This window comes from Oncorhynchus nerka, linkage group LG23 (assembly GCF_034236695.1).
Source record: "Oncorhynchus nerka isolate Pitt River linkage group LG23, Oner_Uvic_2.0, whole genome shotgun sequence".
Taxonomy (NCBI): Eukaryota; Metazoa; Chordata; class Actinopteri; order Salmoniformes; family Salmonidae; genus Oncorhynchus; species Oncorhynchus nerka.
The window spans coordinates 22331912-22355855 of NC_088418.1; the positions used below are offsets into that span (position 1 = coordinate 22331912).

The following is a 23944-nucleotide window of genomic DNA, read 5'->3' on the forward strand; positions in this document are numbered from 1 at the left end:
TAGGTAGGCCTATATGTTTCACAATAAAGGAGAGGCTTCGATTTTTAAAGGTTAGATTTTATTTACAGTTTACATCCAGTAGCAGCCTTCACAGCCAAGGCCTGACAACAGCTCTAGCCACAACATTGACAACACAGATACAAAACTGCCAATTAAAATGACAGGGACTCGATATGTGCACGTTACTCTCTTTGCATAAAACATGCCCATTGGAGGTTTACGCAAAAGTTCTCTGCACATCTTTATTAAGTTAGGATTTTGTCCCAGCTTTTTAAATTTTTTATTGATCCTTTATTTAACTAGGAAAGTCAGTTAAAAACAAATTATTATTTACAATGACGGCCTACCCCGGTCAAACCCTAACCCGGACGACGCTGGGCCAATTGTGCGCTGCCCTATGGGACTACCAATGACGGCCGGTTGTGATACAGCCTGGAATCGAACCAAAGGTTCTGTAGTGACGCCTCTAGCACTGAGATGCAGTGCCTTAGACCGCTGCGCCACTCGGAATGCCATCTAATGATGAATCATTATTATTAGTGGCAGAAAGTGTGGCAGCTGTGCTACCTTACTGCACTAAATTACATATTATACATTCTAACAACATAAATACCTGTTCAGACTATTCTGCAGAAGTGATTCACATGCACAAACCTCTAAAAACTATTTTGCGCACGTCTTCTCAAGTTTCATAGAATTTAATTTGATAATGAATTATCAACTAACACAATAGATTTCACTGTTGTTGATTTTTTAATTCGAAATGCAATTTATAATTAACACATTTGTTATCACTCTGTGGCATCCCATCACCAAGTCTAGGATAGTCTTAACCTTTACCCTCCTCATCTGACGTCTGAATATTCTTGTAAGTTTCTTTGCTCTGTTTCTTGATTTCATTCTCATTCGGCCTGTTTATTGGAAATGTGTCCTTCAGCTCGGTGAGTGCGAGAGCGTGCGACACTTCAACCTTGCGCTTGCGGGTCAAGTAAGAGTTGAATAAGAACTCCTTCTCAAGTTCCAGAGTCTGGAAGCGACTGTCTGCCTGTCTACCTCTTCTCGGTCCGGTAACTGCTGAGACAAAACATTTTAGTCACGCTGCTGGGCTGCACATTTAGATTAACATTGACTCAATAGGCCTAAACAGAGGCTACCACGTACCAAAACGTTAGAGAAAACACACACACACATAAAAAGAAAAAAAATCAGGCAAAGCAGAAACCTTTCTCACAACATAAATAGATTTACAGTTTCTTTTTGACACCATAACGAGCCATTGTCCTCTCTCTCTTGGGGGTCTCACATATCTCCGATGTCAACCAAATTCTCAAATTAGGTGTTTTAAGGGTCAGTGACTCACCTTGTGGTTTCATCCAGGGAAAGAGGTCTGGTAGAGAGGAGCACTGTTCTGCGCACACGGAATCCGGTGGATTTCAAATGATAATCACTGTACTGGATACAATCCGTATTATGGGATGCGTAAAAGGTTGGTCTCTGTATCACATCGTGGGCATGATACAAGTTGCCCATTGGCAGCGATAATACGCACGGATTTAGTTGGTGTTGGTGAGCGGTTTTGAACAACGATGTGCCATTGTATAATACCGTTAACTGCGTGGGATGTGGCTGCTGGATGGTGCCACCGGCACCGTATCCGTATGATAGAGGATGTGCCAGCCCATAATCGGAATTCCAGGACTCGCTGTTGCTGTTTTTTGAGAATAGAGCATTAATTAACGAAAGAAGAGCTCATTTTCAACTTTGATGTTTAAAATCTTATTTAAGTCAGGCTACTAGCATATATTACACTTTATGGAATAAACGCAAGTTTTTTTAAGTTTAGGCATGACTTTCCTCGGTGAAGACCAACGTTTCCATGTCAATTCAATCGCCTACCTCTCTGAAGTCCATGAATGATCGGGCAGACTATATGGATTATAGCTTCACAGGGTATATCCTGCCTTGTTTTGGATACGATGATGTCCCCAAACGAAAATCTCCAGACAACAGACAAAGCATTGCGCGCTTGAATGCAAAGTGTGAGAAACCAACAGAGGGAGGGGGTGATAGGGAGACGAGGGAACCCACTGGGCACACATTGATTGAATCAACGTTTTTTACACGTCATTTTGAACCAGTGTGGAATAGACGTTGAATTTACGTCAACCTGATACAAATATTAAACTGTGAAGAGCTAGCTATTAGCTGAAATACTAGAGAATATTGATGCACAGGCTAGTTCATTGGATCGAATAGACAAGAACACAGCTTACATTTTAGGATTAATTTCTAACAACAAACTGATAACCTATATTTTTAATTGGCATTCAAAGACGTCAATAATAAGATGTTGTTCATCATCAGCAGCCTGTTTCAGCGTGAAAAGTAAAGGCTACTTTATTTTGGCGATTACAAATCAATCATTATTCGTATATACGGGGCTTGAGTTATTGTGTTTGTAGATTACAATAAAACGAATGTGCTTTTATTGAAATTTAAATATTGTGATAAAGTGTGTTGAAAGTTATATAAAACTATAACTAAACTGTGTAATTTAACTATGTAACTGAAACTATTGTTATGACAACGATAGCAACAGCTCATAGGTCTTGAGATCATAGACTCATAGACTTGAGATCACGCGCATCGAAACTCTACAAAGGCCTACATATTCCAATCGAAAAATATATCGTTAAATGATTTCGATTGTAATTAAAGACTACTTTTCCAAATAATTATTGAGGTAAAATGTAAACACATCGACATATCGAATTACCATTTAAATACAGTAGTAGGCCGACAATGTTTATGAGCTTGATGAAAAAAAAAAAAAAATCAAACAAGATCATTGTTAAAGAAAATATACTTACATTTTCATTGAAATATTAGTTTGCATTTCCAAAGATTTCACTCATAATTTGTAGGCCTCCAAATGTGCAAATCTAAGATTTCCAAATAATTTACATAAATTAGGAAACTATTTGATTATTCATATGGAGTATATATTGATAATATGCCTAGTACTATTATCAATATAATCCTGAATTGAACAAATATCCTCATTTCTACATGAGTAATGATCAACGCATATCATTTCTGAAGGCATTTGTCTATATTTCTCACCAACTCAAATAAAATAATGCTCAATAAGTAAATGTACACCCCATCCCAAATCTAAAATAACCATATGAAAATACTGTGGGTAAATTTGCAATTAAAGTCAGTGAAATGTGAGGAGTATTTGTTAGTCCAGCTTGATGGTCATTTCAGTATCCTGAGCTTTTCTTCTAAGGTTTGGCACACATGATTGATTATGGTTCCCATTGCAAAATTAGAATTTCCTGCTTAGCTAAACAAAAATCAATATGATAACAAAGCATAATAGCAAAGTCATCAACATCAAAGTCATACAAATTTGCTATATGCCTACATGGTCACATCTTCCCTTCACATTACTGAGTAAAACATCCAGATTTCCAGAATTATTTAAAATAAAACATGTTTTTACCATTGGCTCAGTGGTTATAGTGATATTTAACAACCCAAGATATTTGATAAGACACAGATAGTATTCACTTACATTCAATTCTGTAAAAGCCACAGTGTTTGCGTAGACATATGAGATGACACGTCTTCCTACCAAGTACCACACAATACCGAAGTCACGATAGGCACCATTGCTTCAATATTTTCACAATAAGACCTATTCCATTTATCTATTCTCCATTTCTCTTCAATTAATTCTCAGTAGCTCAGTGCTAATGTAGAAATGAATTTCATTTTGATGATGTAAAAGTGAAGAAATGTACACAGTATAGGGAGAGGATTTCGGGGACAACTTGTGTACAGTTTTGCCAGGAAAGCTTGTTCACTCTGCCCCGCTCGTGGTTTATGGCACTATGGCTGAACTGGTAAACGTCCCTGCTCCCTAGCGCCCTTGTCTGTGCTGGGGGACTTTGCGCAAGGGTTTGCGGATGGGGTGGGGGAACTCGGGCCTCTGGATCAGTAGGGCTGGGGTGGAGATGACAAACAGGCTCTGGAGGGCCTTGGGGTCGGAGGACATGGGGGTGCAGTGAAGCCGTCCAGGCGTGAGCTGGGAGATGTTTGACACTGTGGCCCGGGCCTTGGACTCTGCATAAGATGAGCTCATACTGCCCTGGCGAGCACCATTGACTAAGAGTCAAAGAGAGAGAGAAAAAAAGAGAGAGAGGTAGAGAAAATTAATACTATGCCATCCAATTATCCAGAAGTACAATGCCCAAGATCAGTGGCGGTACAGTAATGACACAATAAAGTGAGGTGCTGTGGGTGTGCTCACTTGTCCATGGGATACGCTGGGCACTGTTGGTCCTCCTCAGGTCCCCTGGCGCCCGGCGGACCGTCTCTAGGACGTGGTCCTCTGGGGTGTAGTATTGAAGGCAGGCAGACTCAGTATGAGTGGGCCCCCTGTCCAGACTGGGCCAGGGCCAGCGCTGCTGCAGCAGCTGGGAATGGACGTACTGACGGCAGGGTTTGGTCCCTGGAGGCAACTGGTGTTGGATCACAGTACAGTGACGCTTCATTCTCCAGGAGAACTCAGTCAGGGAGTCCAACTGGCAAGACATCACATAGGACAGACTTAAGCATCTCATTACAAATGGAGTAATGTTTGAGACAATGCAGTGACCATAGAGAGCAAGAGTAATGGTGTATTTTTGTAGGCACTAACTCCACCATAACTCATTGGTTAAACAAAGCCTATGGAGAAATAATGTTTTTTTGTAGGGTTTTTGGATAAAACGCCAAAAATGAGGTCTGTAGTAAACACAGGCTTAGGAGATCTTATACATTTTGTTCTATGAGATAATCTTCATCAGCTAACATCACTTAATTATTATCTATGCATAAGTCACTACCCACATGTATATATTACCTCAATTACCTCGACTAACCGGTGTCCTTGCACATTGACTCTGTACCAGTACCCCCCTGTATATAGCCTCGCTATTGTTATTTTACTGCCTCTGTAATTATGTTACTTAAAAAAAAAAAATGTTGGTATGTTTCTGAAAAACTGCATTGTTGGTTAAGGGCTTGCAAGTAAGCACTTCACTGTAAGGTCTACACCAGTTCTAGTCGGCACATGTGACAAATACAATTTTATTTGATATTATCTCACAGAACAAAATGTATAAGATCTCCTAAACCTGTGTTAATCTCTGATCTTATTTCAGTGTTTATCCCAAAACCTCATTATTTTCCCCCATAAGAATGCTTGAACGAACCAGAGATAACTAATTTCTGTTTTTTAGGACTACAAGCTGGCGAGCTCTTTATCCCATATTAGGAAAAATATAGAGGACACATTTCCTTGCTAGGGAAACAATAAACGGAACTTACTAAACAGACCAGTGAGTGACTATGGAGGTGTAGCCTTACCTTATTGGCTCGTTCATGTCTGTGTAGGGGCAGCTCATTCTGCTCGCGGGGGGGTGTAATGCCATTAGGCATGGACTGGCCTCTCCCCTGCAACAGCTTATAGATCTGGTCCACCACCCCGAGGTCTCTCAGTAGACTCTCCCGTTGGAGCAGTCCACTCACCCTCTCCACCTCCTCATCAGAGAGGTCTTGCACCATAGGGGAACCGTTGGTAGCAGTAGGCAGGAGGGGCATGGTCAGGAGCTGGACAACCACAATTCACACCATACAGTAAGGAATAAGTTAATCACAGTGTATAATCATTCTTCAGTATTCATTGAGATGCTTATGTAAATATGATAAATGGCCATTATATAGTTTGGTAGCTGGACATATATGTAAGGTGTTCAGTGGAGAAGATATTTGGCTCCCCCTTGTGGCTACTGAAAGGCCCTGCAACTTCAAGTCCACTAAGATTGCCACCCCCAATGATACGACAAGACTTTGGACTCTTTATGGTTGTTGACTGATAGATTCTGTAGGCAATAATACATTCAAAACCTGAGGTAAAATGTTACATAAAACTGATGGTCAGGGTGATGTGACTCACAGTAACCTGTTGGGAGTTGGTCTGACGAACTTGTACTCTGTGTGGTTTGGCCCTCTCTCCTGCAGACTCCCCCTGCAAGTCTCGTCTACGGCTCCCCTTCTGCTCCCTCTCCTTCTGCTCCTGCTTCAGACGCAGCTCCTGCAGCTGCTGCCTGAGTGGACAGTCACACACAAACAAGTTGTACATGAAACAATGAAAACATTTAATTTAAAAGGTACAACGATTTTGTATTTTCTGTTGAATGTTTTCATGCTATTGTCAAGAAGCCTGTGCGTGCATATGTGTGTGAGTGTTTGGGTGAGTTTCTACCTGGCACACTCCTCCCTGGCCTTAGAGGCAGCAGTCTCCTGAAACAGGGAGCTGCTGTGTTTGAAGTACTTCTCATACTTCTCTCCGCCCTCGCGGGGGTAGATCCCACGGAAGCCACCCAGGTGTTTGGCTTCATACCTCCGCATCTGCTCTACACTGGCTGCCTGGGACTGACGCAGTTCCTCACTCCTGACAACACAAAAATGACCACAACTGAATGAATGCATACACTCAATATACACTGAATGTAACAAACATTAAGAACACCTTCCTAATATTGTGTTGCAACCCCCCTTTTGCCCTCAGAACAGCCTCAATTCGTCTAAGCATGGACTCTACAAGGTGTCGAAAGCGTTACACAGGGATGCTGGCTCATGTTGACTCCAATGCTTCCCACAGCCGTGTCAAGTTGGCTGGATGTCCTTTGGGTGTTGGACCATTCTTGATACACACAGGAAACTGTTGAGCGTGAAAAATCAGCAGCGATGCAGTTCTTGACACACTCAAACCAGTGCGCCTGGCACCTCCTGTTCGAAGTCACTTACATCTTTAGTCTTGCCCATGTCTCAGTTGTCTCAAGGCTTAACAATTATTCTTTAACCTGTCTCCTCCCCTTCATCTACACTGACTGAAGTGGATTTAACAAGTGACATCAATAAGGGATCATAGCTTTCACCTGGATTCACCTGGTCAGTCTGTCATGGAAAGTGTTCTTAATGTTTTGTACACTCACTTTGTTTGTTACATGTCTATAACGATGCTGATTTATAATAAAAATGACCCATCATAGCTTATTGTTACATGGTCAAACTCATCAATCAAGCCTACTGAAATCAAAGTTCCGCATTGTCTTCCTATCCATCACATCGTCCTGACTATACCTAGCCTCTCTGGAGCGGTTCTGCTGCAGCCTCTCCTTCACCCTACGCTTCTCCTCCTCAGTGATCTTACGGCGGTCACAGGCACCCAGGTTTATAAGGACCAGGGTGTCATACAGCAGGCTATCCTTCACCTCCCGGTCCAACCGCGAATCAGTAGTGAAACTGGGGGAGTGGTTCACCTGCACAAACATTAAAGGGATACTTCAAGATTTTGGTAACGAGGAACGTTATCTACCTCCTAACTTACTAATGCTAGCGCAATTGCTAACTAGCGATAGCGTAATGAGTAAGTTTATGGGTCTCTACTAGGATGCTACACTCCCATTAATTGTACTAACGCTAGTTAGCATTGGCTCGTGAAACTACCTCTAACTTCCTTCATACTGGACACAAAGACATAAAAATTGTATCTACGAGCTCATCTGCCTCTGGGAAAATAGATAAAAAGACCCATTGTCAAAATCCCCAAGTATCCCTTTAATAAACACACCCATATGTTAATGCGAACATAATTGAACATCATGAATATTCCTTGTTTGCTATCTAGCTTTAATAATTAAATTATTATAAGTTGCTAGCGAAATGCCTATTGGACACTGCATGATGAGAGTGTAGTAGATTAGAATAACACATTTCTTAGCTCAACAAACACTGAACCGGAGCCAAATCAATACATCATCCTGATTCTTTAAGAAGGCCTCACCTCCAGCAGCCAGGGTCTGAGTCGATGGTCCAGTAGCACATCAAAGCCAAGGATCTCAAAGCAGGCGCTGCCGGCCGCGTGGTTGGGGAAACAGGTGTGGTAGTTGTGTTTGAGGATGGGGTGGGCAGAGATGAGCGTCTTAATAATCACGTCCTCAATGTCCAACCACATCTTCTCTGTGTCGTAACACATGGCCTCCAGGTGCTTGTTCAAGGTGGACAGCTTCCTGGAACGACAGGGAGGAGGGAACTGAGATGCAAGCGTTGCATCATGAGATGAATTATACAAACAAACAAAGCTAAAGGTCAACTCGAGAGGTTTTTGAAGTAAACAAACACCCGCTTACCGTTTGCTGCCAGTGTCATCATCACGGACAAAGTTCTCACTGTGCTTGTTGATGGCATAGTTGGTCAGATGCATGCAAACATCATCCTTGTACAAATATACAGTTTGTGAGGGAGAGCCGGGGATGTGTAAAGGTAAAATAAGGGATCAGAAAGGACACCGTAGAAAATATGCTATCATTCTGGAATAAACATATGAATACTGTAAAGATGCGATTCCCCCATTATAAATGATTATCTAGAATGCTTCAGAGCATCAACGACACAACCAACACCACAACTACCAATTAACTGTCAAAGAACAGGGCGAGATAGGACAATAAGAAGTGTGTAATGCTGCGTAACAGTTGGCATTAGAAGTGTTAACGGAGTATCTGTGTTGTCCACTTTACCACGTTGCCATTGCTGGGCTCGTTGTATTGGGTAGTGCAGAAGCGAGCCAACCCCTCGTTGTACAGGAAGATGCGGAAGGGGTCACAGGAGGTCACCAGCACATAGATACGCAGGTCAAACTTGAAGCCGTCAATAACGAATGGCTGGGGGAGAGGACGTTTGGCATTATTAGTCCCTTCGTAATAACATTGTCATAGCCCTGCTCTCTGATTGGTCCTTTCATAATGACATTGTCATAACTCTTCTCTCTGATTGGTCCCATAAATACTGTCACATAATAAGGTATCACATTTATTGCAACTGCCATCCTGCAACCTCAGTTGAACTACGAGTTGAATTGATTGAGCAGAATATTACACAATATGTACAAAAGTCTAGAAGGATCCCTCTCTGAGAAGGGAGTGAGTCTCACCCGGGAGACATACACCTGGCAGATCATGTGTTCCCCCGGCCGAATGTCTTTGCTGGACTTGGTGAGTAAGATGCCTCGCCCTTGGCAACCGGAGTCTGGCTTACAGATGTAAGTCTTGTGTTTCTTGGACCTGGTGTAAGCTTGGAAGTCACTATAACTGCAGAGATACAAAAAAACACTTCCATTCTCAATTGATTACTCTCGTGATCATTTACAGTACCAGTCAAAAGTTTGGACACACCTACTCATTCCAGGGTTTGACTTTATTTGTAATATTTTATTTTGACCATTTTTAGGGCCTTCCTCTGACACCGCCTAGTAAAGAGGTCCTGGATGGCAGGAAGCTTGGCCCCATTTGATTTAACTTTTAACTAGGCAAGTCAGTTAAGAACAAATTCGTATTTACAATGAAGGCCTAGGAACAGTGGGTTAACTGCCTTGTTCAGGGGCAGAATGACAGATTTTTACCTTGGCAGCTCGGGGAGTCGATCTAGCAACCTTTCGGTTACTGGCACAACACTCTAACAACTAGGCTACCTGCCGCCCATCACATAGGCTGCTTTTCCTTCACTCTGCGGTCCAACTCATCCCAAACCATCAATTGGGTTGAGGTTGGGTGATTGGGGAGGCCAGGTCATCTGATGCAGCACTCCATCACTCTCCTTCTTGGTCAAATAGCCCTTACATAGCCTGGAGGTGTGTTTTGGATCATTGTCCTGTTGAAAAACAAATGATAGTCCCACTAAGCGCAAACCAGATGGGATGGCGTATCGCTGCAGAATGCTGTGGTAACCAGGCTGGTTAAGTGTGCCTTGAATTCTAAATAAATCACAAATTTCTTGGCCCAGGCAAGTCTTTTATTCTTATTCGTGTCCTTTAGTAGTGGTTTCTTTGCAGTAATTCGACCATGAAGGCCTGATTCACACAGACTCCTCTGAACAGTTGATGTTGAGATGCGTCTGTTACTTATTCTTGGTCGTACTGATGGTGAGTTGACGCTGATCTTATATTCAGTAGTTCTTCTCGACTGTATGTAATGAAACCTAAGATGACCTGGGGTACTAATGTAAGAAATAACACGTAAAAAAACAAAAAACTGCATAGTTTCCTAGGAACGCGAAGCGAGGCGGCCATCTCAGTCGGCGCCGGACTACAGTTGCTACTACTGCTACAGCTGCTACTACTACTACCAGTTACTTGAACTCTGTGAAGCATTTATTTGGGCTGCAAGCTGAGGTGCAGCTAACTAATGAACTTATCCTCTGCAGCAGAGATAACTCTGGGACTTCCATTCCTGTGGTGGTCCTCATGAGACCAGTTTAATTATAGCGCTTGATGGTTTTTGCGACTGCACTTGAAGAAACTTTCAAAGTTCTTGACATTTTCCAGATTGACTGACCTTCATGTCTTAAAGTTATGATGGACTGCCTTTTCTCTTTGCTTATTTGAGCAGTTCTTGCCATAATATTGACTTGGTATTTTACAATATAGGGCTATCTTCTGTGTGCCATCCCTACCTTGTCACAAGACAACTGATTGGGGTCAAACACATTAAGAAAGAAAGAAATTCCACAAATGAACTTTTAACAAGGCACACCTGTTAATTGAAATGCATTCCAGGTGACTACCGCATGAAGCTGGTTGAGAGAATGCAAAGAGTGTGCAAAGCTGTCATCAAGGCAAAGGATTGCTACTTTGAAGAATCTCAAATCTCAAATATATTTTGATTTGTTTAACACTTTTTTTGGTTAACACATGATTCCATATGTGTTATTTCATAGTTTTGATGTCTTCACCATTATTCTACAATGTAGAAAATAGTAAAAATAAAGAAAAATCCTGGAATGAGTAGGTGTGTCCAAACTTTTGACTGGTACTGTATGTATTTTGAATAACGAGACTCTTAAGCACATTGACAATGAGAACTCACTCTGCTGGTAGGCACCATGTTCGGGGAAAGATATTGTAGTCTTTGGGGAAGAGCTTTAGCATGCGGTTCATGTTTCGAGCCAGAAGATCCTTTCTACAAATCTCACTCATCCCTGGAAAATGGTTGATCTTCTGTAAGGGTACAGCAGACACATAGCATTGAATGTGGCAAATCAACAGGGGCAGAGGAACCTTTTCAGAACTCTATGAGGAGAGAAGTGCACTTGGGAGATGTTGAGTACCTGGTAGCGCTTCATGTCCATAACTCTGTCCAGTGAGACAGAGCAGTCTGTCCAGAAGAGAGTCCAGTCCTCGCCCTCCACTGCTTCCCAAAGGCCATATCTGCGAGCAGCACGTCGCACTGACAGGGTGAGGAAGAAAGACTTCCTATTAGATGACAAATATTAATCTACACTAAGTATACAAAACATTAAGGAACCCCTGCTCTTTTCATGACATAGACTGACCAGGTGAATCCAGGAGAAAGCCATGATCCCTCATTGATGTAACTTGTTAAATCCACATCAAATCAGTGTAGATGAAGGGGAGGAAACAGGTTAAAGAAGAGACATGGATTGTGTATGTGTGCCATTCAGAGGGTGAATGGGCAAGACAAAAGATTTAAGTGCCTTTGAACAGGATATGGTAGTAGGTGTCTGGTGCACGGGTTTGAGACAAGAACTGCAACGCTGCTGGGTTTTTCACAGTCAACAGTTTCCCGTGTGTATCAAGAAAGGTCCACCACCCAAAGGACTTCCAGCCAACTTGACACAACTGTGTGAAGCATTGGAGTCAACATGGGACAGCATCCCTGTGGAACGCTTTCGACATTTTGTAGAGTCCCTACCCTGACAAATTGATGCTGTTCTGATGGCAAAAGAGGGTACAACTCAATATTAAGAAGGTGTTCCTAATGTATGCTATACTCAAGTGTATGTCTGTGCTTCAAATGTATTTGACTAGACTAAGTAGCAAAACTGTAGGACTGTGAGGAAATAAATGGATGTTCTCAGATGATCCCAACATGGGGGTAACAAAGCAAGTGACATGGGTGACCTTTGACTACTTCCGGCACCGATAGAGATGGCCGCCTCGCTTCGTGTTCCAAGGAAACTATGCAGTATTTTGTTTTTTTATGTGTTATTTCTTACATTATTACCCAGGTAATCTTAGGTTTTATTACATACAGTCGGGAGGAACTGTTGGATATGAGCAACGTCAACTCACGAACATTACGACCAGGAATACGACTTTCCCGAAGCGGATCCTCTGTTTGGCCTACCACCCAGGACAATGGATCGGTTCCCAGCCGGCGACCCAAAACAACGGCGCCGTAGAAGGGACAGACGGAGCGGTCTTCTGGTCAGGCTCTGAAGACGGGCACATCGCGCACCGCTCCCGAGCATACTACACGTCAATGTCCAGTCTCTTAACAACAAGGTAGACGAAAATCGAGCAAGGATAGCATTCCAGAGAGACATCCGAGACTGTAACGTTCTTTGTTTCACGGAAACATGGCTCACTCGAGACACGCTATCTGAGTCGGTACAGCCACCTGGTTTCTTCACGCATTGCGCCACAGAAACAAGTATCTCTCTGGTAAGAAGAAGGGCGGGGGTGTATGCCATATGATTAACGAGACGTGGTGTGATCATAACAACATACAGGAACTCAAGTCCTTTTGCTCACCTGACTTAGAATTCCTCACAATCAAATGCCGACCGCATTATCTACCAAGAGAATTCTCTTTCGATCATAATCACAGTCGTGTATATTCCCCCCCAAGCAGACACATCGACGGCCCTGAAAGAATTTCATTGGACTCTATGTAAACTGGAAACCACATATCCTGAGGCTGCATTTATTGTAGCTGGGGATTTTACCAAGGCTAATCTGAAAACAAGGCTCCCCATATTCTATCAGCATATCGATTCCACGGCGCATATAAGGCCCTCCCCCGCCCTCCCTTCGGAAAAGCTGACCACGACTCCATTTTGTTGCTCCCAGCCTATAGACAGAAACTAAAACAGGAAGCACCAGCACTGAGGTCTGTTCAACGCTGGTCCGACCAATCGGATTCCACGCTTCAAGATTGCTTCGATCACGTGGACTGGGATATGTTCCGCATTGCGGCGAACAACAACATTGACGAATACGCTGATTCGGTGTGCGAGTTTATTAACAAGTGCATCAGTGATGTTGTACATACAGCGTCTATTAAAACATTCCCCAACCAGAAACCGTGGATTGATGGCAGCATTCGCGCAAAACTGAATGCGCGAACCACTGCTTTTAATCAGAGCAAGGTGACCGGAAACATGACCGAATACAAACAGTGTAGCTATTCCCTCCGCAAGGCAATCAAACAAGCTAAGCGTCAGTACAGAGACAAAGTGGAGTCGCAATTCAACGGCTCAGACACGAGAGGTATGTGGCAGGGACTACTGTCAATCACAGAGTACAAAAGAAAAACCAGCCCCGTCGCGGATCAAGATGCCTTGCTCCCAGACAGACTAAACAACTTTTTTGCTCGCTTTGAGGACAATACAGTGCCACTGACACCGCCCGTTACCAAAACCTGCGGGCTCTCCTTCACTGTAGCCAATGTGAGTAAAACATTTAAACGTGTTAACCTTCGCAAGGCTGCAGGCCCAGACGGCATCCCCGGCCGCGTCCTCAGAGCATGCGCAGACCAGCTGGCTGGTGTGTTTACAGACATATTCAATCAATCCTTATCCCAGTCTGCTGTCCCCACATGCTTCAAGAGGGCCACCATTGTTCCTGTTCCCAAGAAAGCTAACTGAGCTAAATTAATACCGCCCTGTATCACTCACTTCCGTCATCATGAAGTGCTTTGAGAGACTAGTCAAGGACCATATCACCTCCACCCTACCTGACACCCTAGACCCACTCCAATATGCTTACCGCCCCAATAGGTCCACCGACGACGCAATCGCCATCACACTGCCCTAACCGATCTGGACAAGAGGAATACCTATGTAAGAATGCTGTTCATCGATTACAGCTCAGCATTTAACACCATAGTACCCTCCAACTCGTCATTAAGCTCGAGATCCTGGGTCTCGACCCGCCCTGTGCAACTGGGTCCTGGACTTCCTGACGGGCCGCACCCAGGTGGTGAGGGTAGGTAACAACATCTCCACCCCGCTGATCCTCAACACTGGGTCCCCACAAGGGTGCGTTCTCAGACCTCTCCTGTACTCCCTGTTTACCCACGACTGCGTGGCCATGCACGCCTCCAACTCAATCATCAAGTTTGCAGACGACACTACAGTGGTAGGCTTGATTACCAACAACGATGAGACGCCCTACAGGGAGGAGGTGAGGGCCCTCGGAGTGTGGTGTCAGGAAAATAACCTCACACTCAATGTCAACAAAACAAAGGAGATGATCGTGGACTTCAGGAGCAGCCCCCTATCCACATCGACGGGACAGTAGTGGAGAAGGTAGAGAGTTTTAAGTTCATCTGCGTACACATCACAGACACACTGAAATGGTCCACCCACACAGACAGCGTTGTGAAGAAGGTGCAGCAGCGCCTCTTCAACCTCAGGATGCTGAAGAAATTCGGCTTGTCACCAAAAACACTCACAAACTTTTACAGATGCACAATCGAGAGCATCCTGTCGGGCTGTAACAGCGCCTGGTACGGCAGCTGCTCCGCCCATAACCGGAAGGCTCTCCAGAGGGTAGTGAGGTCCGCACAACGCATCACCGGGTGCAAACTACCTGCCTACACCTACACCGCCCGATGTCACAGGAAGGCCAAAAAGATCATCAAGGACAACAACCACCCGAGCCACTGCCTGTTGACCCCGCTATCATCCAGAAGGTGAGGTCAGTACAGGTGCATCAAAGCGGGGCCCGAGAGACTGAAAAACAGCTTCTATCTCAAGGCCATCAGACTGTTAAACAGCCATCACTAAAATTGAGTGGCTGCTGCCAACATACTGACTCAACTCCAGCCACTTTAATAATGGAAAAATTGATGTAATTTCACACATTGGTATACGCAGAATAACTCACCACTTTCATATTTGCAGTTGACGATATTGATCCACAGTCATCTGGGAGAGAAGAAACAGAGAGAGGGGGACAGACGTGCCTTGCTGCAAGGTTGTAATCATCCTTCCCCAATAACTTTTGCCTCTCCCAGCATTCTGGGGAAGAGGAAGCATCAAAGCACCAGTACATACATCCATACAGTTACATATTTGAACTTTAAGTACCTCTTTTTCCTTTTCTTCTTCCTCTTGCCAGCGGATGGAGGAGTAGGGGTGCAGGCCTCAGGTTGACTATCGCTCCCCCAGCCCTCGCCCTCCTCTCCTCCCTCAGGTCCACACTTGAAGGCATCATCTTCAGAGTCTTTGTCAGGGCTCTCTACTCGCAGGTCCATCCTGAAGAAGATACACAAAGAGGAATAAAAAGATGTTTACATATCAGTAACACTAGTTAATTAACTTGAGTTATCAAGCATCAATTAACACAAATTAAAATGCATTCTGTTTTCCAACCTACATCTAAGCAATTCGCATACATTTACATAATTGTGTTTTGATGTGGATTCAAGTACCCCACCCTGAAAAACAATCAACTGGATCAGAATCCAGGTTGTTATGTACACAGGGAATCATGTTTCTATTTCCATTTCTCTTCTCAGGTAGGTACTCGGCCTGTCAACATTCCATCCATAGCAGAGGGTCATTCAAGAGTTATTGGGCAGCGAATCAAGTTTGCAACTGAGTTCAGACGGATCACTCCGTTTGGAAAAAAGACTCCTCAGACAGTAACTTAGCCTAAATCCCCTTGAAGTGTCCTTGTGTGCCCTGACCATCACTGAGGGGTTCTCTCTCCGATCTCACGTCCCTAAGGTGAAGCCTAGGTGAGACTAGGCTAATTGCTGGTAATGATAAGGGTAAGTGCTGGACAGGGCCCAGGGGAGGGTGAGGAGGGACATCCCTGTCAGGCTGCGGGAGGCCTGGGTGCTGGGCATAGGCTGCTAGTGGGAGGAGCTATAGGAGGATGGGCTAATTGTAATGGCTGGAATGGAATCGATGGAATGGTACCAAACACATCCAACACATGAAAACAACATGTTTGACTCCGTTCCATTGATTCCATTCCAGCCATTATAATCAGACCATCCACCTATAGCTCCTCCCACCAGCCTCCTCTGGTGCTGGGTAACAGTATTCTGAGCCAGTGATCTGGATAAACCTGGCCCTGAACTCCTGTAATTGAGCTTGGCCGAGACGGCCCAGTGACCTCTACTGGTATACTGTTACAACAGCACTCTCATAGGATCTCTCTTTAGGACCTATCCAAAAAAACAACAATTGCATAAATATAGTCTTTAAATAGGCCTAGCAGTTCTGTGTTCTCAAGCATATTCTTTCTAGTACATCAGATGTATATTCTAGTCAAAGAACGATATCGGGCTATTACTTTCTAATAACTCATTTTCAATTCACTAATCTCTACCCTCAAGATGGAAAAACAAAGTAATTATTTCATGCAAAAGTTATGAAGTCATGGTCAAAAACTTCTGAAAACAACTCCAATCAACAATTCAGTCAACCACTGACCTGACTTTGCATGTTTTTCTCTGATCAATGCTCACTGCATTTTCCCTCATTATCACATTTTATTTGTCACATGCGCCGAATACTTACAGTGAAATGCTTACTACCAAGCTCTTTCCTGACAACACAGAGGTAAAATAAGAAAATAAAAACACAAGAATGAAGCTATATACAAGGTGAACCAATACCATATCAATGTGAAGGGGTACGAGGTAGCTGAGGTAGTTATGTATGTACATGTAGGCCTGGGTAAAGTGACTAGGCATCAGGCAGGATAATAATTAGATTTCTAAAAACTAAGTAGCAGCAGCATATACATATGCATTCGGAAAGTATTCAGACCCCTTGACCGTTTCCACATTTTGTTACGTTACAGCCTTATTAAATAGTTTTCCCCCTCATCAATCTACACACAATACCACATAATGACAAAGCAAAAACAGGTTCTTAAAAAAAAATAAACCACCAAAATATCACATTTACATAAATATTCAGATCCTTAACTCAGTACTTTGTTGAAGCACCTTTGGCAGCAATTACAGCCTTGAGTCTTTTTGGGTATGACGCTACAAGCTTGACACACCTGTATTTAGGGAGTTTCTCCCATTTTTCTCTGCAAATCCTCTCAAGCTCTGTCAGGTTGCATGGGGAGCGTCACTGCACAGCTATGTTCGATAGGGTTCAAGTCCGGGCTCTGGCTTGGCCACTCAAGGACTTGTCTCGATGCCACTCCTGCGTTGTCTTGGCTGTGTGCTTAGGGTTGTTTTCCTGTTGGAAGGTGAAACTTTGCCCCAGTCCGAGGTCCTGAGCGCTCTGCAGCAGGTTTTCATCAAGGATCTCTCCGTTCGTTGCGCCGTTCATCTTTCCCTCAATCTTGACTAGTCTCCCAGTCCCTGCCACTGAAAAACAACCCCACAGCATGACGCTGCCACCACCATGCTTCCCCATAGGGATGGTGCCAGGATTCTTCCAGACGTGACGCTTGGCATTCAGGCCAAGGAGTTTAGTCTTGGTTTCATCAGACAAGAGAACCTTGTTTCTCATGGTCTGAGAGTCCTTTAGGTGCATTTTGGCAAACTCCAAGCCTGCTGTCATGTGCCTTTTACTGTGGCCACTCTACCATAGAGGTTCTCCCATCTCCACAGATGAACTCTGGAGCTCTGTCAAGAGTGACCATCGGGTTCTTGGTCACCTCCCTGACCAAGGCCCTTCTCCCCCGATTGCTCAGTTTGGCCTGGCGGAGAGCCTTGTTGGTTTCAAACTTCTTCCATTTAAGAATGATGGAGGCCACTGTGTTCTTGGGGACTTTCAATGCTGTAGACATTTTTTGGTACACTTTCCCAGATCTGTGCCTTATAACAATCCAGTCTCAGAGCTCTATGGACTAGTCTTTGGAACTCATGGCTTGGTTTTTGCTCTGACATGCACTGTCAAATATGGGACCTTATATAGATAGGTGTGTGCCTTTCCAAATCATGTCCAATCAATTGAATTTACCATAGGTGGACTCCAATCTAGTTGTAGAAACATCTCAAGGATGTTCAATGGAAAAAGGATGCACCTGATCTCAATTTTGAGTCTCATAGCAAAGGGTCTGAATAATTATGTAAATACGGTATCTGTTCGTTTAAATACATTTGCAAAAATGTCTAAAAAAAACTGTTTTCGCTTTGTCAATATAGGGTATTGTGTGTAGATTGCTGAGGGAACATTTTTATTTAATACATTTTAGAATAAGGCTGTAACGTAACAAAATGTGGGAAAAGGGAAGGGGTCTGAATAATTTACAAATGCACTGTATGATGAGAGTATGTGTACATGTGTGAAAGTGTGTGTGTGTGTGCGTTGACTGTGTTTGTACGTAAGTGTGTGTTTGCGTTGTGTGAGTCCGTATGTAAGTGTGTGTATGTGTGTGTGTGTGGATAGAGTCTTGTGAGTGTGCATAGAGTCAGTGCAAAATAGAGTCAGCGCATATAGTCTGGGTAATCATTTGATTTTCTATACAACAGTCTTATTGCTTGTTGATAGAAGCTGTCTCGGAGCCTGTTGGTCCGAGAAACGTTGCCCCGGTACCACTTGCCGGAAGGTAGCAGAGAGAACAGTCTATGGCTTGGGTGGCTGAAGTCTTTCACAATTTTTCGGGCCTTCCTCTAACGCCGCCTGATATCGAGGTACAGGATGGAAGGGAGCTCAGCCCCAGTGATGTACTGGGCCGTCCTCAACACCCTCTGTAGAGCTTTGCGTTCGAGGGCGATGCAGTTGCTTTCCAAGCAGTGATGCAACCAGTCAAGATGCTCTCGATGGTGCAGCTGTAGAACCTCTTCAGGACCTAAGGGCCTATGCCAAATCTCTTCAGCCTCCTGAGGGAGAAGAGGCACTGTTGTGCCCTCTTCACGAGTGTGCAGCCCATGTGTGTGGATCGTGTTAAGTCTTTAGTGATGTGGACACAGAGGAACAGGATCCAGTTGCAGAGGGAGGTGTTCAGTCCCAGGGTCCCGAGCTTGGTGATGAGCTTGGAGGGGACCATGGAGTTTAACGCTGAGCTGTAGTCAATGAACAGCACTCTCACATACATATATATATACTTTTTTTTAAGGTACACAAACCTGTGCTGTGCATTTAAGGCGGGTGGAAATGCTAGACGATGCCCTCCACCTGTCCAACTCACCCACTCTGTTTGTTGGTCGTGGCCCCTCAGTTTCAGGGGCCCAGCAAGATGTGGTCGTTCCCAACAGAAGGCAGCTCACAAAGCCACATATCCACCTCTGGTCTGGTCCTAATCCTGAACAAAAAGAGCACATTTGTACTATGAGCCCAGGGGTGGCCCTACTCAGATTGACTTACATCCTAATAGCAAGGCCAGAGGGTCAGGTGGCCAATAAGAAACTAGGGAAAAACACCTGACAGAGAGAAAATTATGAGCAGGAGATCACATTGTGGAAGTAGAGGGTTAATCCCTCGTATTTGTTCAAGGTAATTAGACAAGTGCTTTGACACTGGGAGAAATTCAAATCTGTGCTGAAACCACTAGCTACAGTGCACATTAGCAAAGATGAATGCTTTGCAATGACCATGGAGAAATCTGCACTACAGATAATCTGAACTGAACCATAGTTGTTCAAAGGGATGCTCTGGTCTATGTTACCCTAACCTGTGGATTTATAAATAATTTCTGCTCTATCAACAGCATGCTCAGTTTATCTTTCATAGCTATATTTGTTTTATTCTAACCAAATATGAGTTACAACTAGCCCCCCAGCATACAAAGATTAAAGCCTAGGAGGTAATTTGATCTGTGTGGGGGTCACTTTACCTTATGTTTCCTTGTTGTCATGGTAACTAATAGGTATCAGTCATCTCCTAACTAGCGCGCGCACACACACACACTGACCGAGTCTCTGCTATGTTAACATTTGCTTTCTTCTTACCCCTAACATACCCTCCCTCACAAACTGCAAATGTTATTTCACACATTACAGTTTATCCATTCCCTACTGAGCCAACAGGAACCTTTTTTAGAAAAGTAACTGAATAATTGGCATTGCAAATGATTGAGTTTAAAATATAAACCTACTGTATTAACTTGACTTCCCTGCTGCTATGCTAGTTAGCTTCTTGGCTGGATAGCGCATGGCATTGCTATGGTAACAGAACGTTCGCTGACTGCAGGGCAAGCAGCAGCAAGTAGGTATCAACACCTGAGTCTCAAACATGTTCTCACTCACCCGAAAATGGCAAACCATACACTGTCAAAATGAAATAGTAAAGCTTACCTTCTACTTTTCGTAACGCACAATATGTGTTAGTGTGGCAGGCACACGGTGTCAATATTGTTTAAAAACATTCCCGACGTCCTGTTCTTCTGCGCTGAAGTTCCTCCTACACAAACAGGCTGTAGTTTCGTCCAATCACGCAGCCCATTGTTCGTTCGACAGCCAACGGGCTCTCAGCAACGCCTAGTGGGGGTTTGTACCTAAAAAAAAAATATTAAAAAAAATAAAAGAGTATTCTACAGATTATTGTATTGGACAATAAACAATATTTTTTTAAAGGTCATTTGAAAAATCCAACATTTTATTGAGTAAATGTATATATTGGTTCTCTTAATTTTGATGAGAGATGAACATGTAATTAAACGAAGGTTATTTGTTGATGTTAAAGTAGAAATGTACCAATTTTAAGGTTGTGCGATTGGATTTGGAGTGGGAAACGAAAAAATGGGGGCCCTGTTGAAAAATGTGAAATACCACTGTACTAACTGATGACCTCTGCACCAGGGAAACACATCAGCCTTTGAGGTTCTCCTTGAGTCATGGACAGATTTGACCCTGCTTTTGAGCCGTTTTAGATCGCTTGGTATTCCACATTCAAGGTATGGTCAGTCATAATGAAGTCAGTGTATCGTTATTATGTACATACCCCTAACAAAATGTTCACTTTATTAGGCGAAAATAGATTAAAATCAGGTGCTTCATCCATCTCCTGAAGCTACAGAATGAAACGGAAAGCTGCTCCATGATCAGCCAATCAGAGAAGGGTAGAAATCCTGCCAGTTTTGACAAGGTCCTCAAGCAGCTTATCAAGATATTGTGAGTTACATCTTTGCAAAAGCCACTATATTTATCAGGGGTGCAACATTGGTTTTAGAAGTGGGGGGGGGCATATCATTTTTTAATATTTTTTTATCCAGTCGGATAAACACTCCAAACAGCCTACCCGACCGTTCGGAGGCGTCGGCATTGTCCTAAAGCATACCGTTGCCTCGTTTTGTATCGCATTCCAATGCTAAAACTGGTGGGGACAAAAATGCAATTTCAGAAAGTGGAGGGGACATGTCCCCCGTCCGCCCGTCCCAGTGAAAGTTGCACCCCTGATATTTATAAACAGCAGACAAATGGTGAATGGTGACGCAGAAGCTTTTGTAGGTTAGAGCAGCCTTTTTCAAACCTCTCCTCAGAGACTCCCAGCCATTTCATAAATTTGAACTATTCAACATGTATTTCAACTATTCAACGAGGAATCATCAAGCCCTTGACTACTTGAATTAGGTTTGCTAGTTCAGGGCTACAACACAATTATAAAACCTCTAGGGGTCCCCGAGGAGAGGTTTGAAAAAGGATGTATGTCAGTTTGCGCCATCTAGAGGCGAGGTTGATACTGACGTTCAGTTCACGGACACTCAATACTTCTGGAAGATTATACTGAGGTTCAGGATGCTGAGGAAATGTAACACAAGAAAATTATTGTATGATCTGAGCACTATTCTTCAGTATAGTGTGAAACATTTTCAAAATAGGAAACAGGTGGTATGTAGCCTACCCACCAGGGTGCACAGAGTATCTTCAGAGATGAAAAGACGAAGCAAAAGGTTTCACTATTGCCAAAAATCTGTTCAAAATAAGCCTAGTGTGATTCTATGGGCTTATTTTGGATCTAAACTTGTCATCTCGTCATTACATACAGATCTGCGGTATCTTTCAATGAAGCAGCACAGAACAAGGCCTTGATCAAATAAAATGGGGCAGAATTAAATTTAACCCGGAAACCAACCTCAAAATCAACAAACCATCATAAGAATAAATCCTTCAGAAAATGCAATATGGATCAGAGCAATGAAAGAAAAAGAGCCAAAAGCCAAACCCGGCCTTCAACAGGTGCATAGAGCATTTCAATGCTCCATTCTGTGCCTAATACTACACTATCCTGGCTAACGTCAGAAAGGTTAGGGTTATGCATAGTGTGTTTTAAGCTGGGCAATACATTGGGGAGCTGCTGTCTGTTCAACTAGGCTACACACAAGTCACACTGACACCTCTCTGATAGAGCGCTCAGCAGGTTATCTCCTTTTGTACACTAAACCAGGGAAGAAGAAGGAGAGCAGCGGGCTAGTGTTACAGGAATAGCAGCACCAGTGTGTCACCTGGAGATCCAAGATGGCGTAGCAGTCAGACGTCTTTGTCCTGTCATGTCCCTTGTATACATCTTTTTCTTTGCATATCTTTTAAAAATATTTTCCTAAACCTCAACTCCTAAATATTCTCCTGCAACCCGCCTCAGCCAATGTGGCGTGGATCTTTCTTTTTCTCCAAAAGTATTTCTATTTACTTCGGATCAGGAATCCCTCAACTACCTACCAGCTATCAGTCAGGAAACCACTGCTACCGGTCATCAGCTAACCTTTAGCTCGGAAAGCTCTCGCCAGTTCGTAAAACGTGACTCAAACCAGAGCATAATGGACCCATTTTTTTTCTCTCTACATATCCCCGGATTCCAACCGCAAACTCTGAACATTTTCATCTGGACCAATTAGCCTGGAGCTAGCCTGGCTAGGGCTCCTGGGCTACCACCGAAGCCCACTCCTGGGCTACAATATCCAGACCCCGTCTACTGCCGGTACGGGGCACGGAACCCCGCCGATCCTCTACGACTGGAATACCGACATAATCTTCCAGAGGATTCCAACAGGCCCCTCAGGCGCGACGTCCGCTGAAGGCCCATTCTGTTAACCGCGGCCTGCTAGCTACCTAGAGCTACTTGGAACCCTACTTATCCACGACTGGTCTATCGACGTCACCACACGAAGAGGCAAAAACAGACTTACCTCCATCGCGATGTCCCCCAAAGGCCCTTCTGTTAACTTGCTAGCCCCGGTCTACTAACTGCTAGCTTGCTAGCCCTGGTCTGCTAACTGCTGGCTTGTTAGTGTGTTGTTATGTGTTAATAACATTTAGACTACGTTACCCAGCAGGCTATGCCGGAGACTGATGGTTGAAGAATGCCTTGCATGGCTAAACATGGAGTTTTCTAGCTGATGTATATGTTCATTATTCTGTTTGTCATTATATAAGGAACAAACATAACATGGTGTCAGATTGGTAGTCGCTATGACGAGACAGAGTAAAGAAAGGAGTAACGGGCCTCCTGGGTGGCGCAGTAGTTAAGGGCGCTGTACTGCAGCGCCAGCTGTGCCATCAGAGACTGGGTTCGCGCCCAAGCTCTGTCGTAACCAGCCGCGACCGGGAGGTCCGTGGGGCGACGCACAATTGGCCTAGTGTCGTCCGGGTTAGGGAGGGATTGGCCGGTAGGGATGTCCTTGTCTCATCGCGCACCAGCGACCCCTGTGGCGGGCCGGGCGCAGTGCGCGCTAACCAAGGTTGCCAGGTGCACGGTGTTTCCTCCGGCACATTGGTGCGGCTGGCTTCCGGGTTGGATGCGCTCTGTGTTAAGAAGCAGTGCGGCTTGGTTGGGTTGTGCATCGGAGAACGCATGACTTTTCAACCTTCGTCTCTCCCGAGCCCGTACGGGAGTTGTAGCGATGAGACAAGATAGTAGCTACTAAAAACAATTGGATACCACGAAATTG

At 44.0% G+C, this 23944-nt stretch overlaps 2 protein-coding genes across 3 annotated transcripts; both read right to left on the minus strand.

Annotated features, from left to right (window-relative positions):
* Positions 1-829: 829 nt before the first annotated feature.
* Positions 830-1878, minus strand: LOC115107191 (homeobox protein Hox-B8-like). Its single transcript, XM_065008381.1, is given in 4 exon segments — positions 830-1071; positions 1361-1425; positions 1427-1748; positions 1851-1878. Coding segments are annotated over 4 exon segments (657 nt in total).
* A 503-nt stretch (positions 1879-2381) lies between these two features.
* ttll6 (tubulin tyrosine ligase-like family, member 6) lies at positions 2382-20548 on the minus strand. 2 transcript variants are annotated; one of them, XM_029629254.2, is made up of 16 exons: positions 20355-20548; positions 19250-19363; positions 15229-15396; positions 15026-15063; positions 11221-11339; positions 10980-11110; positions 9050-9206; positions 8637-8780; positions 8247-8332; positions 7901-8126; positions 7198-7376; positions 6317-6505; positions 6008-6158; positions 5419-5661; positions 4319-4592; positions 2382-4173 (listed from the first exon to the last, which is right to left on the minus strand). In XM_029629254.2, exons 3-16 carry the CDS (start codon positions 15393-15395, stop codon positions 3929-3931), a joined length of 2349 nt encoding a protein of 782 aa, XP_029485114.1. In that variant the 5' UTR covers position 15396; positions 19250-19363; positions 20355-20548; the 3' UTR covers positions 2382-3928. The 2 variants fall into 2 exon arrangements, with proteins under 2 accessions (XP_029485114.1, XP_029485113.1); XM_029629253.2 differs by having other exon boundaries at positions 9050-9227.
* Between the last annotated feature and the right edge of the window lie 3396 nt (positions 20549-23944).